The sequence below is a fragment of the Quercus lobata genome, chromosome 4 (assembly GCF_001633185.2).
Source record: "Quercus lobata isolate SW786 chromosome 4, ValleyOak3.0 Primary Assembly, whole genome shotgun sequence".
Taxonomy (NCBI): Eukaryota; Viridiplantae; Streptophyta; class Magnoliopsida; order Fagales; family Fagaceae; genus Quercus; species Quercus lobata.
Genome location: NC_044907.1, coordinates 14,370,781 through 14,391,431, shown reverse-complemented (window position 1 = coordinate 14,391,431; position 20,651 = coordinate 14,370,781). Strand labels below are relative to the sequence as shown.

The 20,651-nt window shown below is 32.2% G+C and overlaps 2 protein-coding genes and 1 pseudogene across 2 annotated transcripts; all 3 read left to right on the top strand.

Annotated features, from left to right (window-relative positions):
* The first annotated feature begins 1,336 nt into the window (after window positions 1-1,336).
* Window positions 1,337-3,856, top strand: LOC115984648 (GDSL esterase/lipase 1-like). The gene is made up of 5 exons (XM_031107671.1): window positions 1,337-1,598; window positions 1,674-1,795; window positions 2,935-3,156; window positions 3,251-3,506; window positions 3,618-3,856. Exons 1-5 carry the CDS (start codon window positions 1,337-1,339, stop codon window positions 3,854-3,856), a joined length of 1,101 nt encoding a protein of 366 aa, XP_030963531.1.
* A 9,562-nt stretch (window positions 3,857-13,418) lies between these two features.
* On the top strand, window positions 13,419-16,785 carry LOC115984647 (annotated as a pseudogene).
* Window positions 16,786-18,780: 1,995 nt separating this feature from the next.
* On the top strand, window positions 18,781-20,494 carry LOC115987581 (GDSL esterase/lipase 1-like). The gene is made up of 5 exons (XM_031111163.1): window positions 18,781-19,042; window positions 19,121-19,242; window positions 19,528-19,758; window positions 19,865-20,120; window positions 20,239-20,494. Exons 1-5 carry the CDS (start codon window positions 18,781-18,783, stop codon window positions 20,472-20,474), a joined length of 1,107 nt encoding a protein of 368 aa, XP_030967023.1. The 3' UTR covers window positions 20,475-20,494.
* The last annotated feature ends 157 nt before the right edge of the window (window positions 20,495-20,651 follow it).

The following is a 20,651-nucleotide window of genomic DNA, read 5'->3' as shown; positions in this document are numbered from 1 at the left end:
ATTTCTCATTTGAAATGAAAATGCAAGCCGTGACAAGAGTATCCCAAATGATGTTGCGAAAAGCACACCCTGTAAAACCGAATTTCATTAAAATTAAAACTTATAGGTGTTGATTAAAATAATAATTTTAGAAACTAATTGGAACTTTTGGTTATTTAGTTTTTTTTTTAATAATTAAATTAATATTTTAAATTTTCTAAAAAAATTTTAAAAATGGCAAGAATGAACACTTCTCCATGACATCGATCGCGGTTTAAATATCTCATCTCTCGTTGTTATCAAAAATATATTTAAAAAAAAGGCGAGAGAGATCATCAGTGATTCAGTATTTACCTATAAAGCCTCAGTCATTTTGACTAGAGGATGGTCAAAAACTGAGAGTAAGAAAAATCTAAAATAATTCAGGGGTCTGGGTTCGTTGTCTTGTACCCAACAAATTAAAGATAATCCTTGAAATGAGAGGTGGCTCCACTGGAAGATATTTTTTCAAAAGCTTGGCTGTGTATTAGTTTCACGAAGGCCACCAACCAAAGGATGTGAAATTATGCATTGACCACCGTTGGTTCACACATCTTGCTTATCAATTGGGAAAGTCTAAAAAGACAGGAAAAAAAAAAGTTTACTAAAAATTGACAGTTTGACTGTGGCAAATAATTAGTGATAGATAAAAATATAATATTAATGATGGGTCTAGATAAAAACTAATGAAAACCTGTCAACTCAACATACGTGGAAAAAAGTTGTCAAATTTGTTGTATACTTTATCAATTCCAAGTAAACACATTTTTCGTTTAGCTAATAGAAGGAGAATGATAGATATGAATTTCACTCACGCTTTCAGTTGTAGACTTGATCCAGGTAACCATGCCTACAACTGGAAAATTATCTTCTACTTCTTTTTTTTTTAAATCTTTTTTATAATTATATAGTTACAGTGGGAAGAAAGGGTTTGAATTTTCTTAGAAATATCAGGAGGGACTAATTGAGTTACACAGTTCTCAGTGAAAATTATCTTGCTAAATGGTCTCAAGCCATAAATTATATGTTGCCCTGTCATACCTGTCAAAATTTAGTACATGTGACTGGATGAGGTTGGAATAATTTTTTGTCTGGGCTTGTCTTTATTGATGATATCGCCATGCAATACTAGTCAAAATTCAGAGCATGTAACTAGAAAAGGTAAGAATAGAGCATGTTCATGTCTTTAGATAATGTTTATTCAAATCTTTAACGTATGTGATGAGCTCATTCAGCCAATCATGAATGTTCAAATATTGAATAAGTTTAGAACCCTATAAAATTGAGAAGTTTATAGAAAGTATAAACAAGATTTGACATGAAGAGTTTAAGGTTCCATTTCTATTTATTGATTTTGTATGCAAGCATTATTATCCCAACTAAATGTTTTGGTAACATCTGCCTGCAAAAGGATCATGTTGCCTTATTCATTTTCGGGGATTCACTAGTTGATGTTGGAACCAATAACTATATCGATACCCTTACTGATAACCGGGCAAATATTCCACCTTATGGGGAAACCTTCTTCAAGTACCCAACTGGGAGAGCTTCAAATGGCCGTCTAATTCCAGATTTCCTGGGTAAGATAATAGTTATGTGCTGTTTTCTATTGGACTTCAATTGTTACTCAATTAATTTTTGAAGCATTATTGCAGCTGAGTATGCAAACTTGGAGCTAATTCCTCCATATCTACATCCTGGTTATCATCGGTACGTTGATGGGGCTAACTTTGCATCAGGTGGAGCTGGTACTCTTGATGAAACTCGTCAAGGATTGGTATGCATTCTACTGACTATGTACACTCCTAAAAAAAGAATTTTAATTAGGATTCTCAGAAATGAAGCACAATTAGGGCTAAAGTTTGTTTGCATAGCCCTATAGAGCTCTTCCTTAACAACTATATATCCTATATTCCTATTGATTGGAACTAACAGAAAAGATAAAGAAATTCTGACTCCATGGTAGAATAATTGAAACAATATTATGAGATAATGAGAAAGTACGTGAGAATATAAAGAAGGAAAATAGTGAAAGGAAAAAAGAGAGAAAACAATGAATGATTAGTTATAGTTCTGTTTAACCTTAGAGGACTCCATTAATTGCAGGAACCTTTGATGGTTACAACTTACACCTTTATATTTGGTTCTATGTATTATAATGAACCCAATAAAGGATAATTATAGAAGACTAAATATTATGGTTACATTATTTGCACCTCAAGAAGGATTATGATTTTTTTATTACTTGTACTCTGAGTAAGATCAAAATTACTTTACTTGCAAGATTATTTTGCAAGCATTCTAAATCAGATATTAATGCTCTGTTTGTTTAGGCAAAAATATCTTCTAGAAAATGAGTCATTTTCTTAAAAGTATTTTCCGTAAAATTATCTCATTTTCTTATGTTTAGTAATTATTTTAAATGAGTTAAAAAATAATCTTTTAGCTTTCCTTATTTAATTTGCTATGAGATAGAGTAGTTTTCCAAAAAAATTTAATGGAAAACAATTCCTTTGACTTTTTTTTTTTTTTTTTATACTACCAAACACTGGATCTTGACAAAGATTAAGATTTGGACCTTGACTAAGATTAAGATTTGATATCTTTAACATGCATTAATCAAAGAATCTAACCCAAGTGTTGTCATGTTTCCTTTGATATCTTTAACATGAATCAACGTAGATAACCTAAGGGCTGCTCTGTTTACTTTTCTTAGCATTTTAGATATACTGCGTACCCAAATTCAAATCCTTGCATTTGCTTCATATATTATTGGATACTTATGAAATATAAGCTTTTTTTTCTCCTATATTCCATCATATTTTGAGATTTGGATTATGTTTTTATGATATAAGCATGTCTATTTTGTTCTCACGGTTGTGTACTTCTCTTTTGTTCTTTTCACCTCCTTATCAGGTGGTCGCCCTAAATACTCAACTTAAATATTTCAAGAAGCTGGATACTCTGTTGAAGCAAAGACTAGGTGAAAAAGAAGCCAAGAAATTGTTGTCAATAGCTGTTTACTTAACTAGCGTTGGAAGCAACGATTACCTTTTCCGCTTTACCTCAAACTCCAGTGTATACTCTCCAAAAGAATATGTAAATTTGGTAATTGGTAACTTAACAACTGTGATCGAGGTAATTACAATTAGTGTTTTATTCAATATTTAGAGCAAATTTGTGTTAGGTTATTCATGATTTCATTGGTCATAATTATAATTTGATTTGTTAGGAAATATATAAGAAAGGAGGAAGAAAACATGTGTTCCTAAACCTGCACCCTTTGGGTTGTCTCCCGTTTGTGAAAGCAATAAAACCAGAAAACGCCAATCCATGCGTGGAGGAAGTAACATCAATTACGAAACTACACAATAAAGCACTTCCTAAAGCCCTTAAGAAGCTAAAGAGTGAACTGAGAGGACTCAAATATTCAATAGCCGATTTCTACACTTTTCTTGGTGAAAGAATAGTTAATCCTTCAAAATATGGTATGTCACTTCCATTTTAATAGTGCAATATGTATTTTTTTTTATAATTGTACTTTGCTTTTTATTTTTGCCATTGACTAATAGCTTCTTTGTTTTAATTATGTTGGGAAGGTTTTAAAGAAGGGAAGATTTCATGTTGTGGAACTGGTCCATATAATGGAATTTATAGTTGCGGAGGAAAGAGAGCAGTTGGTCCTAAGTACGAATTATGTAGGAACATTAGTGACTATGTGTTCTTTGATGCTCCTCATCCTTCCGAAAAGGTCTACCAGCAATTCACAGAGCAAATTTGGAGTGGAACTCCCAATGTCATACAACCTCATAGTCTCAAAGAGTTGTTTGATCATTGATTGCATTAAAATTTTAATAAATGTAAAATTAAAAACTTGTAAACATGGAGCATATTAAAGTTTAATAAATTAATGATTTTGTTAACAAATGTCATAAGGATAGTGGTTAAGATGTATTTAATGTTTATTTTTTATTTACAGTTTTACAAAAATTACAGACAAACTGTACGCATATATTCCAAAAATCACACACAATAACCACAATGAAATTATGCATGTAAGCTAATAAATCATTAAAACAAATGTAACTTCTTCTTTGAAAAATGTGCATTACTGTACTACTCAAAATTGAGCAATTATTAATCCTTAATATATGAACCCTTATACCCATAAATTTATATGTTTATGTTTGTTTTTAAACCCCTTAAAACACAATCAGATTAACCTAATTAATTAGCTAAGTGATTACTTAGTCAAATTATCAAATTTATGTTAACACACATATATCATATTATTGTAAAGTGCGGAAAATAAAGAACACAACAATATGATTACCCAGGAAAACCAAACCAGTAAAAAACCTGGGGAGGATTTAACCTAGCTATCCTCAAGATAAACTGAATCCACTATGAAAGAATTGAAATTTACACAATAGCGATTTAGACCACTAACATCCTATTGCTACCTCAAGTAGGAAACTTACTACCACGACCACGTAACAGCTCCGAGTCCATGGACTACTTCTTTCTTGGATTCCCAACAAGTACAAGCACTCCTGCTTGTGTATCTTTAACCTCTTGAATCTGCAACTGAATTGATCACTAAGCTCTCGACATCAATCTTGAGATTGGAAACCCTAAGTGTATGTGAAGGCAAACACCTTTAGATCTCACAGAAGATTCACACACACAGCATAAAGAGCAACAAGAAAACGTGGCTAAGGTTTTCCCTTTTATACTTAAGACAAAATATAAAACCCTACACGTCAAACGGGCTTGGGTTGAGTTGGAAATTCTGCAGAAAAATCAATTTGTACGACTTTTGATCGATTGAGTCTAATTCTCGATCAATCGAGCCAGGAAGATTTACACAGTAAATCCTGCAGTAACTCGATTCTAACTTTACATAAAACCACATACTTTGAGTAAGTCTAAACAAGATTAAAATGTTTTGATCATGATTTGCCAATATTACAAAATGAAGTTCTAATACATTAGTTCCTAATTCCTTAGAACCTAACAGTTTAATAATTCAATCATCATATTATACTCTCAACATATGGACAATATACCAAATTAGAGGTGGATCCAAACACTAGAGGTGCACCTCGGCAAGTGGTGGCAAACACTACTAAAAATGATACAGGGGATTGGATGCAACCCGGTGAAGCACATGTTCTTGTAGTTAAATTATAAGAAGATTTTCTATATTTTCCTCTTGCATCACCTTCCAAAATTAATATGCAGTCAAATTCGTTTACTTAAAACATATCTATGTTAGATCTTAACACGCAATCAAATTGATTTGCTTTGAACATATCTTTGTTAGGCCAGTAATAATATTACTTTAATTATTCAATTCCAAGCGTTCCCATTGAAGTCAACACCGTGATTGCTCTATTATAATTGCCATACCCATGCCCAGCAATATCTGGGCAATGACAGAAACTCACTATAATTTCCAATATTGATGCTATATAATAATTTTAATACTTAATCATTTTACACGCTCTGCAAATAGTGCAGGTTATAAGCTAAGTTTATTTATTATAAATGTATCTAATATTATCTAAAAAATGATATCTAATATCTAATATAATATTTTAAATCAAAGATTTGAGAAAATCTTCAATTTTAAAAACTAAAGAATCCTTCATATTAGGTAACAAAATCCAGAAGTATAATTAAAAATTAAAAAAAAAAAAATCAAATCTATCCAAAATAGTCCTGCAATTAAAATACTTCTCAATAATAATAATAATAAGTGTCGGTGCTAAGCATGGGATTTAAGCTAGTTATGATATACTATTACTTGTCCCAAAAACTTAATTAGTGAGAAAGAGTGAATTTAATCATTTAACCACAATTTTGATAGATAACTTCCTCACTATAATAACTCCAAGTGGTTGATATAATTAGTGGTTACCGAGATCTCATGAAATCCATGAGGCTTGTGTTCAGAACTCCTAAGTCCTACCAAGCATCTTGGAGCCACTCCAAGGGCTTGCTCAATGAAATTACTTAGTGATTAGGGTTTCAGATATAATTCACATAGTATTTAAAGGAAACCCTAAGACACGTTTTGTAGAGACTGGGGAGCTTCTCTTTTGAGATCTAAAGGTTTTGTACCTTCTCATTTCAAAGTCACTACCAAAAGTCAATCTACATATTATTAAAACCTGTAGATCTAAAGTTGCTGCATAGCAGTCATCAAAGGTGTTGGATCTAAACCATCAAGGATGGTCTTAGAGTCATAGACTGGAGGTCTATGTGGGAGATCTAAAGCGTGAACTCAAGGTTCATGTGAGAGCAGATCTACATCAAAGAAGTTTGAGAGTTTCAGAGCTTAGTTTGGTAACCATAGTTAGATTTACTACGAATTGGTATTCTTGACTGTTGTTGGGAAATTTAGACTCCGGTTGATAGAATTAACAAGTTTTAAACCCAAGTTGTTAATTAGATTTATTATGAATAAACCTTGTTAAAACAAACTAACATCAATATTATGTCAAAATCATGCATAGCGGAATAGTAAATAAGACAAGATATGATGACCCAGGAAAACCAATGAAACGAATTAGTTTCACAGTAAAAACCTAGAGGTAAACCTTCCCGAAAAGAAATCCACTATAATAAAGAGTGTTAGGTTCTAAAGACTTAGGATTTTATGTATTTAGAACTCTAATTTGTATTATTGGCAAACCATGATCAAAACAATGTGTTTAGAAGTGTTTTAGTCTTGCTCAAAGTTGTGCATTTATGTAAAGTTGGAATCGAGCTAATGGAGGATAGCATTATGCATTTCGGCTTGGCTCGATCGATCGAAGCTCGGGTAGAATGTTTTTTCTTCAGAATTTCCAACTCAGCCCTAGTTGTTTTAAAACGTTTTTAGGGTTTCTAATTTGTCCTAAGTATAAAAGGCAAACCCTAGCCACGTTTTAATGTTGCTCATATTGCGGTTTGTGTAAATTTCTTGAGAGATCTAGAGGAGCTTTCCTTTACACAAACTTAAGGTTTTTAATGAGAAGATTTATCTATACCTTGATAATCAACTTAGTTGCTGCCATTAAAACTTAAAGAAAACACAAGCGGGTGTGCTTGTGTCTAGTGGTGAATCCAAGAAAGAAGGAGTCCGTGGATTCGGAGCTTGCACGTGGTCGTGTCAATAAATTCTACTGGTTGGTAGCAATAAGAAGTCGAGCGTGGGGGCTTGTAAGTCTTATTGTATGAACTTCGATTCTTTCAAAATAGTGGATTCAAGTTTACCTTGAGGATAGCTAAGTCAAATCCTCTCCAGATTTTTACTAGTTTGGTTTCCTGGGTGATCATATCTTGTGTTATTTTTTTTTTCGCTGCTTTGTATGATATGATCTTTGTTATTGTGATAACCTAGATTTGTTAAATTGGACTAAGTAACAACTTGACTAATTACCTAGGTTAAATCAATTGTTTTAAGGGGTCTAAAAACTATCAAAGAGAAGTTTTAGATCTAGTACAAAAATTTTGTTCCTAGACTCTACAATCTCCGTAGATTAACTTATAGTAGAAACCTTCTACCGCTTCAAAACTTCTTAATTCTTCAATATATGAACGCTACCCTTTTGCTCAGATCTCAGTACGTGACTAACCAAAGATGCACGGTTCCTAATACGTGACTAACTCACCATCTTGAAGAAGATGTTGTTGGCTACAAAGTTCTTCACTTTATCAACAATGAAGATCAAGAAGCACTTGATTACAAAACCCTAAGGCGCAAAGACGTAGTAGCTTTTTTCAGAGAGAATAAGGCACTCGGTCACTTTTTGCATGTGTTCTCCATGTATTCTCATATGTCTAGGGTTGTGAGAAAAAAAAAATCCTACACAAATACATAAGCATGAGCCGAAAATCAAATCTAGAAATTCTGATTTCATAGATCTCAATAGATACTGTATCTGTCGAGCAGCTGTTGAGACCTCGATAGATATTATCTATCGAGCTATCTGTCGAGCTTTAATGAACAACACTTCTTCACTTGTTTCTTGGACAGATTTGCATGGCTTCAATACTAGACTTGAACTCTTGTTCCTTGAAGTATTAAACACATCATAGATTTACCCAATTACAAGTAAAGTGTGTTTTATCAAAGGATTAGCCAATTCTAAATGACATGTGTTCATAACATGTTCCACATATGTCCTAACAACTGTAAATCTTAATTTGATAAAGTGGATTATTCTCTTGGGATCGTTTCTCCTAGGTTTTTTACCTTGAAACTAGTTTGTTTTATTGGTTTTCCTAGATCATCACATCTTGTGTTATTTAGTTTTTCATTGTGCATGCTATGTGTGATGAATGTTTAACCTAGATTTGAATAATTAACCTAAGTAACTACTTGGCTAATAAATTAGGTCAAATATTGTGTTTTCTAGGGGTCTAAAAACTTACATAAACCTTCTCCATCTTAAAATTATTTTTGGTGAACAATTGGTAATAAATGCCTTTATGTAGTCATTAAAATCTTTGTCTTGGGATATTGCTGTTTCCAAAATTTTCCAGTCTGTCACTTTTGTGGTGTTTCTGGTTACATTCGTCCAAATTATCATACATTGAAAGTTAAGCATTCTGTGTTTCAGTCTAGGATATGTGATAATATATCTCCTGCCACAAGTCCAGAAAAATTATTTCATATGCTTTTGAAAATTTTAAGTATGTTGGCTTGTCAAAGGAAATTGCAGGATTTTTGTTTCTCTCAAAAGAATTTTGTAATCCCTTAAATACACTGGTTTTCATGGTTCTTCACCCACAAAGCCAAAGACATTTGCTGTATGGGTGAGAAAAGATTTTCTAAGGTGAGTGTTGTTTACTTGTCCTAAATTTAATTATTTCAATTATTTGTGAACATGTTTTCTTTCAGTTTTTGGTGTTTTATTATCTTAGGTTGTTTTGATTATTCAAAAATCCAGAAACATTGAAAATTTTCAAAAGGACAAAAAAAGAAAAAATTTATTTTGTGTCTTGTTTTATTTTTCTTGAGGTGTATTACATGATTTCTAATGTCTCTCTCTTGACTTAGAGCTGCTTGACATTGTGGAGAAACTTGAAAAGTATGTGTTGCATAACTGAGTGCATGACTATTTTGAGATAAATACATATTGTGGGGTCAATTGTATAAAAGTTATGTATGCATTAAGTTTTATGTTTAAGCACTTGCATACTTGTTACTCATTTGAAGACTCTCTTGTAGGTTAATTTTTATCAAATGAATATTTATTGAGAACCTTGAGTTTTTAAGTTAAGCACTGATATGTATTTTTTTTTTTTTTTTTAAATTCAGTATTTTTCACACATGTTGAAAAGATAGTGGAAAAAGATATCTTTAATTTTGTATGAGTATGCACTAGTTTGTACATGTATTAATGGGTTAATTAAGAAATTTGATATTTCTTGTTTGTGTACCCTCTATAGCTTAGTTAAGCACTGTCTATGCACTTATTAAGGTAGCCATTCATGCATTACATGTTATCACGCATTACTTTTGTCTTTTGCTCATCTAGCATAATGTGTACTTTTTGATTTTTGATCATCATATAAAACATAAAATTTATTTATTTATTTTTGTATTGCACACCATTTGGTGTATGATTAAGGTTGGCCATTGAAACTTTACATTCATGATTGTGTACCATATTTAGCTTTGATATGCACTTCACTAATTCGTGTTATATTATGCTTAATTTTGTGATTTTTTTTTAGTTTTTGATCAAAGGATCTTGATTTTGACGTCACATATTTTGAATTCAAGAGAAATCTCATGAAAAAAACCTTGAATAAAGGTGATGCAATTTTTTTTTTTTTTTTTAAAAGTGTACATTAGTGGGCTCGAAATAAAAGAAAAGAAAAATATATGTGCCGTTGCTTATGACTATGCATTAAGCTTTTAAGCATTAAACAAATCATGAAAGCATTAGTCAGTAGATTGTAACTCTGCATTAGGAGATATAGGAGATATCAGATGTACCTTTTTAGGTGATAGTCACTTTCAAACTAATGTGATTGATAATATAGAAAATTTGTTTGAATTCTATCTACATATCACCTATTTTGTGTTTTGTACATATATTAATTACACACTACATACAAATCTTTGCTAAATCAAGTACATGAGACTGTGTGTGTTGTATAATCTGACCATCTTTAATAGCATATAGTCTGCTGTGTAAATGCAATTTTTTTTAAAAAAAAATTTAGTTGGGAGATTTGAAGAATTTTTTTATTTTTTATCCTTTTATGATTTTAAGCTTCAAGTCTATGTTTTTAACTTCTTGAGTGGTTTTGATATTTGCATCTGAGTGGCATCATGTTTTTAAAACTTTTCTGAATTATGTTCATATGCATTGAGTCTTAAAAACTACTTTTTAAGTTGTTTTTCTGCAAAAAATTCTAGATTTTTAAAGTTTTGAAGATTTTCATTGCTTCAGCCGGTTGAAGTTTTCCCTTGACCAATCTAAACTATGAACTTTTGTGCATAAAACCTTCAGCCTCCCTTGATTGCTACTGCCTAGTTTTTGATTGATCGAAAATTTTTAAATTTTGTTTTCAATTCCTCTTCATTGATTGAAGTTTAAAAATGTCTCTTTTTATTCTCCTAACTAATCAATCTTTTCATGCATCATTGTGGTTAAATTCACATGCACTACTCATATAGTTTAGGACATGCATTGCATTGTTTCCTTTATATTTTTGCATTCACACATAACACGTGTACACTTTGCCAAATTGGGTACTCAACTTGATCTAAAAAAATGATTAATTAATTTTTTAGTTTTGTACATTTTAATATATGCTATTTTTCTTGATGTGTGAACTATTAAAAATGTTTTTGAGAGTTATGGTGGATAATAAATGTGCAAATATTTTCTTTACTCCTGAGGTTGATTTGAGTTCAAAACACCTTGACACTAGAAAACACATTACATGCTAAACTTTTATATCATTGAGATCTTATATTGTATAGTCTAAACTGATTGTGCTTGGAAGTGTTTGCATGCATCTGTTTATGGGTCACATAGTGTCAAGTTTGCATATATTGAAAGAGAGAATATTTGTATTCATGTGAATCCTTAATTTTTTCTTTAAAAAAAATAAAAAATAAAAATTGGTTTGTGTTTCTTTATTTTTTCCCCACCTCCTAATTAAGTTTTCCTGAAAATTGTTTTTCCCACAAACTTGTTTTGTTTTGCCTATATTTTTGTAGGGGGAGAAAGCTGTTTTTAAAACCTGTGATGTTCATAGGGGGAATTGTTGCTTTTCATAGGGAAATTTGTCTCTATTTTCTATGGAGCTTATTTTTTTGTGTTTACTTGATTCTCTATTATCTCTTGACATCTATTGTGTATATTGTTTTATACATTCTGATTGGATTGTCTTTGTCAATATATGACAAAAAGGGGAGAAATAGATGAATTTTGGGAATTATGTTTTAAAGGTTTTTAAACTGTTTTTATTTAGGGGAGATGAAATTGTTTTTGAAAGGGGGAGAAAATAAAAGTTTTTATTTTTATTTTTTATGTATGTTGTTATTGCATATATGTCATTTGTTGTCTATCTGTTTTTATTTCCACACTTGCATTGATGTGCTCTTTTGAGTGTTTCAAGAAGACAAGTACATTTGAATCAAGATCTTCTGCCTCCTCTTGCAACTTCTAAGTTAGAAGTCTTAGATTAAGATTTGTGATGTATTTGGACATTTTATTGTAATTGGGTTGTTCTTGTACGTATTTGAGCATTTCATTGTGTATGTAAGTTTTATCATGGATTGCCAAAAGGGGAGATTGCTAGGTTCTAAAAGTTTAGAATAATTGGCAAACCATGCGCACAAACTTGTCTAGATATAGATCTTAGATTCTATAGAGTATATTAGACAATGCTCAAGGTATTGCAAGTCAGAATAAAAGAACAAGTTGCAGGTTCAAGAATTCAAAACATGCCAAGCTCAACCGATTGGGAAGATAGTTCAACCAATTGAAAGACGAATCTAAATAATTCAATTTCATCCCAATAGCCTAGTAAGTGATTAGGGTTTTAGATCTAATTTACATAGTATTTAAAGGAAATCCTAAGATACGTACTGTAGAGACTAGGGAGCTTCTCTTTTGAGATCTAAAAGGTTATGTCCCTTTTCCTTTCAAAGTCACTATCGAAAATCAATCTATGTATTATTAGAACCTGTAGATCTGAAGTTGCTACATACCGATTATCAAATGTGTTAGATCTAAACCTTCAAGGGTGGTCTTGGAGTCATAGACTGGTGGTCTATGTGGGAGATCTAAAGCATGAACTCAAGGTTCATGTGAGAGCAGATCTACCTCAAAGAAGTGTGAGGGGTTCAGAGCTCCGTTTGATAACTGTAGTTAGATTTACTACAAATTGGTATTCTTGACTGTAAATCCCAATTTGAGATAGTGGATTGTTCTCTTGGGATCGTTCCCCCTAGGTTATTTTAAATTGAAATTAGTAGTTTTCATTGGTTTTCCTAAGTCATCACATCTTGTGTTATTTAGTTTTCCGATGTGCATGTTATGTGTGATGAATGTTTAACCTAGATCTGAATAATTAACCAAAATAACTACTTGGCTAATAAATTAAGTTAAACACTATGTTTTCTAGGAGTCTAAAAACTTACATAAACCTTCTCCATCTTGAAATTATTTTTGGTGAAGATTTGGTAATAAATGCCTTTACGTAGTCACCAAACTTTTTGCCTTATTTCAAAGAAGCCATCACCTCCTAGCATTTATTTATTTATTATTTATTATTTTTTTTGCTCTGAGATGGAATTTTACTTTAGTATAATCTAAGTGTATGTGTGTGTGAAACTCGCTCCTAAAAACTGAAACTCCAGCCCTTGACCCTCCCCTAATCCATAAGAACTTGTACTTGTAAAGTGACCATCATGCCAAGGGTGCACGATGGTACCTTCTAGCATCTTGATTATGTCGCCATGCCATGCTAGTCAAAATTTAGTGCATAAATTATTGATTATGTCGCTATGCTATAAATTATCTTATCAAACGATCGGCATGCTATTCAAAATTTAGTGTATAAATTATCTTTATCAAATGGTCTCCATAGCAGCCATAAAATATTGATTATGTTACAATGCCATACTAGTCAGAATTAAGTGCATGTAACGGGATTGTTTGTTTACGTTTGCCTTTAAACAATATTTATTCAAATCTTTATCCCCTCAAAAAAAATTTAAATATTTTACGTATTTGATCTGCAAATCCAGCATATCATGAAAGTCAACGGAAGCAGTTTTGTCACCTAATGAACAAATTCAGCACCCTATATATATATATATATATAAATGAAAATTGCACAAATGAGAAGTTAATAGAAAGTAAAGAAGATTTGAGACGATGAGTTTAAGGTTCTATTTCTGTTTCTTGGTTTTGTATGCAAGCATTAGTTTCCCAACCAAATGTTTTGGTAACATCTGCTTGCCAAAGGATCATGTTGCCTTCTTCATCTTCAGGGATTCAATAGTAGATGTTGGAAACAATAACTATATCACAACTAATCTCTAGGCAAATTTTTTTTACTTATGGGGAAACCTTCTTCAAGTTCCCCACTGGGAGAGCTTCCAATGGCCGTCTCATTCCAGATTTCATTGGTAAGATATAGTTACTTATGTGTTATTTTCTCTTCGGCCTGAACTGTTGCTTAATTTGACTATTGAAGTATTGGTACAGCTGAGAGAGCAAACTTGCCTCTAATTCCACCATATCTATATCCGGGTTCTAATCGGTACATTGATGGGGCTAATTTTGCATCAATAGGAGCTGGTGTTCTTGCTGAAACTCGTCGAGGATTGGTACATATTCTATCTGATTATATGTAGGCTAATTAAAAATGAATGTTATTAATTAATATTTTCAAAAATGGAGTTCAATTAGGCTCAAAGTTTTGTTTAGTCCGATAGAGCCTCTATAACAACTATCCTGTTGATTAGAATCAATGGAATTGATTTAGGGGTTGCTGTGAAATTATTCAAAGCATCCACTGTAGTTTACTTTCCACTCATATAAAGGAAGGAGAATACCACATATAGGTTGCACACATGAAATCTACATTTATGTGAAAGGGAAGTGCAATACGTACAACAAGTGTATTAAATAACTATAGAAATTATTCAATACATCCACTATAGTTTACTTTCCTCTCATATAAGGGAAGGAGAATCCCACATGTAGGTCCCACACATGAAACCTACGTTTATGTGAAAGGGAGGTGTAGTAAGTACAACAAGTGTACTAAATAATTTCTCGAGGTTGGCATGGTTTCTTTTGTTAGTATTTTTTATTAGGGTTGTTCAAGCCCCAATTTGACCCAACAAATTGTATTGGAACCGCTCCGATTGAACCTAGCAATAGAACTACTACTAGTGAATGGAGTGGCCGTCAAAGAAGTATCTAGGTTTCTGACTTTGGCCTGTATGGTTGTTGGTTCCTCCCTCTAAATTCCAACTCTCTCTCTTCAATGCCTATAGTGAGTTTTCCTCCTTACAACCACCATAGGTCTCCTCTTTGCCTAGATTTTGCTCAACCTAGATTTCTCATTCTCCCTCTCGCCTTTTCATCATTGGGTTTTTAGATCTATTGAGTTTTAGTCATTTGGGTTGGTAGATTGTGGTGGGCTTTTTTGTATTTTGGGTTGGATTGCTTCCTACCGCACTGTGGCCCAATAATTTTGGGGTAGGAGAGACGAGACTGGCTTGATTGAAACCCACCTCAAGCCAACTTGTGCGCAAGCTAGGATCCCTTCACCAAGATCTTGATCACTCGCTTACAGCAAAGGACACTGTTACAAAAAATGTTATGGCAGGAGGCACATAATATGATAAGGATATGTCTACTGCTAGTAAAAGATCACACTTAAACCATTTTCTTAACAAAACAAAAAACAAAAAACAAAAAAACAAAAACAAAAACAAAAACAAACCAAAAAAAAATAAAAAAACAAAAAAACGACTATGTGAATATGATGGAAGTACGGTTAATGCACAATTAATTACAACTAAGGAAGGAAAGGGGGGATTAATCTGCCATATTTAGTTCCTCAACAAATTAAGTCCAAGAAGGGAAACAGTCTTTAATGTGAGGTTTTTGCCGTATAGGTTTTTCCCATTCGTAAACAAATCACCGTGTCAATTTAATTTCCATTGCATTTAGTTAATTGGTGATTTTTTTGTGCTACCACGTGTGTTGCATGCTAATTGAATTAATTAATTAACTTTACTAATTAATTTGTTAATTCATCACAAGGGATCAATATATTCTTGACCTATCAGATATGGTGGCGGTTTGTCTTCTAGGGTTCTTGATGAGGTCACATGGCTCAAAAAGCTCCCCCCACACTGACTCTACTGAATCATATTTAGCACTATTTTTTATAGGGAAAAACTTTGGCACAGTTACTCCAAAATAAATAAACAAACTTAGGAACAATTTCTTAAATGCAGTACATTATATTTCCCAACTAAATTCAAATACATGATTGCACTAGCTAAAGTACAAACAAAAAATTCTTTTTCTTTTTAAGCACGATTATATTCTATACAACAATATGTTTGAATTATTAAATTTAGCTAAAGAACCTAGCCTACTTGAATTATTAAAAATGTTTAATATACTACCCAAGGTTAAATCAATGCATTGGCCTAGAAGGCATTTGTTAAATAAAAGCTCTCTCTATTATCTATTTATCATATTTTGACATATAGATTATGTTCTTATGACACTTGTATATTTCTAATATTTTCTTACTTGCCTTTTGTTCCTTCCTCCTCATTATCAGGTGATAGACCTGAACACTCAACTCAATTATTTCAAGAACATGGAGACTCTGTTAAAGCATAAACTAGGTGAAGAAGAAGCCAAGACATTGCTGGTCAAAGCTGTTTACTTAATATGCATTGCAAACAACGATTACTTTGTCCCCTTCACTACAAACTCCAGCGTCCTTAAATCCTATTCTCCAGAAAAATACGTAAATATGGTGATTGGAAACTTGACAACTGCGATCAAAGTAATTCGATTACCGTTTATAGAATATGTAGAACAATTTGTGTAAGATTATTCTTGTTTCCATTTTTAAGTTGGTTATATCTATACTTTGATTTATCGGGAAATATATAAGAAAGGAGGAAGAAAATACGTGTTCCTAGGCTTGCCACCTTTGGGTTGTGTCCCATATACAAAAGCACAAATACCAGGAAACACAGGTGCATGCATGGAGGAGCTTACAACACTAGTAAAACTACACAACAAAGCACTTTCCAAAGTCCTCCCGAAGCTAGAGAGCCAACTCAAAGGATTCAAATATTCACTGGCCGATTTCTATTCATTTTGTACTGAAAGAATAAATAGTCCATCAAAATATGGTATGTCACATTGTCCTTAACTTTCATAGTACATTATGCATTTTATTATTGTTGTACTCAATATTTTAGATTTATCATAGACAATTAGCACCATTGTTTTAATTATGTTTGGAAGGTTTTACGAAAGGGAAGATTTCATGTTGCGGAAGTGGTCCATATAGGGGAATTCCAAGTTGTGGAGAAAGATCCAAGAGTACGAATTATGTGAGAAAGTTAGTGACTTTTTGTTTTTTGACTCTGTTCATCCTACCGAAAAGGCCTACCAACAATTTGCAGAGTTAATTTGGAGTGGAACTCCCAATATCACAGGTCCTTACAATCTCAAAGCATTGTTTGAACACTAAAGTATTTAGATTAATTAATAGTGCAATAAAAATGTTCGAGCTTATTTATAGACTGAATTTAATAAATTACTATTTTTAATAATTCAAATTGTTTGATTATATACTCTCAACATTTGGAAAGTACATTATTTCAATGTGAATAATTTTTACTTAAACCTTTTTAGTATTTCATTTGTCCCGAAAATAGAAGTTTTATTTCCAATTTTGTTATGAATGCAAGTCTGGTATACGTGGGTTTGTTTGGATACCACTAATTTTGTTGAAATTGAAAAATTATTACTGAAAATACTGTAGATAAAGGTAAAATTTAATTGAAATAGTACAGTGAAGCCTATGAATTCAATGTGAATAATTTTTACTTAAACCTTTTTAGTATTTCATTTGTCCCAAAAATAGAAGTTTTATTTCCAATTTTGTTATGAATGCAAGTCTGGTATACGTGGGTTTGTTTGGATACCACTAATTTTGTTGAAATTGAAAAATTATTACTGAAAATACTGTAGATAAAGGTAAAATTTAATAGAAATAATACAGTAAAGCCTATAACTAGTGCCAAAAAGTGCAGTGGGCCCCATGAATAATAGCAAAAATAAGCTTAATAGTAAAATAATTTTTATTTTCCATTTCAATCCAAATGCACACAATTCATTAAGGAAAATGTTTTTATTGAGACCGATTGGATGCTAGTAAGACCATTTCTCATTTGAAATGAAAATGCAAGCCGTGACAAGAGTATCCCAAATGATGTTGCAAAAAGCACACCCTGTAAAACCGAATTTCATTAAAATTAAAACTTATAGGTGTTGATTAAAATAATAATTTTAGAAACTTATTAGAACTTTTGGTTATTTAGTTTTTTTTTTAATTAAATTAATATTTTAAATTTTCTAAAAAAATTTAAAAAATGGCAAGAATTAACACTTCTCCATGACATCGATCGCGGTTTAAATATCTCATCTCTCGTTGTTATCAAAAATATATTTTAAAAAAATGAGAGAGAGATCATCAGTGATTCAGTATTTGCCTAAGAGCCTCAGTCATTTTGACTAGAAGATGGTCAAAAACTGAGAGTAAGAAAAACCTAAAATAATTCAGGGGTGTGGGATCATTGTTTTGTACCCAACAAATTAAAGATAATCCTTGAAATGAGAGGTGGCTCCACTAGAAGATATTTTTTCAAAAGCTTGCCTGTGTATTAGTTTTTCGAAGGCCACCAACCAAAGGATGTGAAATTATGCATTGACCACCGTTGGTTCACATATCTTGCTTATCAATTGGGAAAGTCTAAAAAGACAGTAGAAAAAAAGTTTACTAAAAATTGACAGTTTGACTATGGTAAATAGTTAGTGTGGTAAATAAAAATATAATATCAATGATTGGTCTAGATAAGAACTAATAAAACCCTGTCAACTCAATATATGTGAAAAAAGTTGTCAAATTTGTTGTATACTTTATCAATTCCAAGAAAACACATTTTTCTTTCACTCACACTTTCAGTTGTAGACTTGATCCAGGTAACCATGACTACAACTGGAAAATTATCTTCTACTTTTTTTTTAATCTTTTTTATAATTAACTATTTACAGTGGGAAGAAGGGGTTTGAACTTTCTTAGAAATATCATGAGGCTAGGGACTAATTGAGTTACACAGTTGTCAGTGAAAATTATCTTGTTAAATGGTCTCTAGCCATAAATTATTGAATATGTTGCCCTGTCATACTAGTCAAAATTTAGTACATGTGACTGGATGAGGCTGGAATAATTTTGTCTGTGCTTGTCTTTATTGATGATGTCGCCATGCAATACTAGTCAAAATTCAGAGCATGTAACTACATAAGGTAAGAATAATGCATGTTCATGTCTTTAGATAATGTTTATTCAAATCTTTAACGTATGTGATCAGCTCATTCAGCCTATCATGAATGTTCAAATATTCATTAAATTTAGAACCCTATATAAATGACAAGTTTATAGAAAGTATAAACAAGATTTGACATGATGAGTTTAAGGTTCCATTTCTATTTCTTGATCTTGTATGCAAGCATTATTATCCCAACTAAATGTTTTGGTAACATCTGCCTGCCAAAGGATCATTTTGCCTTATTCATTTTCGGGGATTCAATAGTTGATGTTGGAAACAATAACTATATCAATACAACTACTTATCTCCAGTCAAATTTTTGGCCTTATGGGGAAAGCTTCTTCAAGTACCCCACTGGGAGAGCTTCCAATGGCCGCCTCATTCCAGATTTCATTGGTAAGGTATAGTTATGTGTTGTTTTCTCTTTGATCGGCCTGAACTGTTGCTTAATTGACAATTGAAGCATTAGTGCAGCTGAGCAAGCAAACTTGCCGCTAATTCCACCATATCTACATCCGGGTTATAATCGGTACACTGATGGGGTTAACTTTGCATCAATAGGAGCTGGTGTTCTTGCTGAAACTCGTCAAGGTTTGGTATGCATTCTATTTGATTATGTAGGGTTAATTAAAAATGAATTCTAATTAGGATTTCCATAAATAGAGTACAATTAGGCTCATAGTTTTGCTTAATTAGTTCGATAGAGCTTCTATAACATCTATCCTTTTGATTAAAATCATTGTATCTGATTTAGGGTTGCTGTGAAGTTATTCATTGTATAGAATCTATAGATTATGTTCTTGTGAGATTAATTTGTATATTTCTACTTTGTGCTCATGGTTGAGTACTTCCCTTTTGTTCTCTTCCCCCCTCATTATCAGGTGATTGACCTAAACACTCAACTCGATTATTTCAAGAACATCGAGACACTGTTAAAGCAAAAACTAGGTGAAGAAGAAGCCAAGACGTTGCTGGTCAAAGCTGTTTACTTAATATACATTGGAAGCAACGATTACATTGTCCCCTTCACCACAAACCCCAGCATCCTTCAATCCTACTCTCTAGAAAAATATGTAAATATGGTGATTGGAAACTTGACAACTGTGATCAAAGTAATAACAATTAGTGTTTTATATATACAATATTTAGAACAAATTTTTGTCTGATTATTCTTGTGTTCATTTTTAAATTGGTTATAACTATACTTTGATTTATCAGGAAATATATAAGAAAGGAGGAAGAAAATATGTGTTCTTAGGCTTGCCACCTTGGGGTTGTATCCCATATATAAAAGCACAAATACCAGGAAACACAGGTGCATGCATGGAGAAACTTACGACACTAGTAAAACTACACAATAGGGCACTTTCTAAAGTCCTTCCGAAGCTAGAGAGCCAGCTCAAAGGATTCAAATATTCAATGGCCGATTTCTACTCTTTTCTTATTGAAAGAATAAATAGCCCATCAAAATATGGTATGTCACGTTGTCCCAACTTTCATTGCATATATATATAGTGTTTTATTATTGTTGTACTTTGTATCTTAGTTCTATCAAAGATTATTAGCACCTATGTTTTGATTATTTTGGGAAGGTTTTACGGAAGGGAAGATTGCATGTTGCGGAACGGGTCCGTACAAGGGAATTCCGAGTTGTGGAGGAAGAAAAACAGTAAAAGAGTACGAATTATGTGAGAACATTGGTGACTATGTATTCTTTGACTCTGGTCATCCTACTGAAAAGGCCTACCAGCAATTTGCAGAGTTAATTTGGGGTGGAACTCCCAATATCACGGGTCCTTACAATCTCAAAACATTGTTTGAACGCTGATATATTTAGATTTAATTAATTGTGGAATAAAAATGTACATAATTATTGAGCTTATTTATAGATTGAATTTAATAAATTAATATTTTAATAATTCAAATCGTTTTATTATACTCTCAACATTTAGCACCTCTTAGTCTATGTATCCTTGATATCCATATTCAAATCTCTCGGTCATTT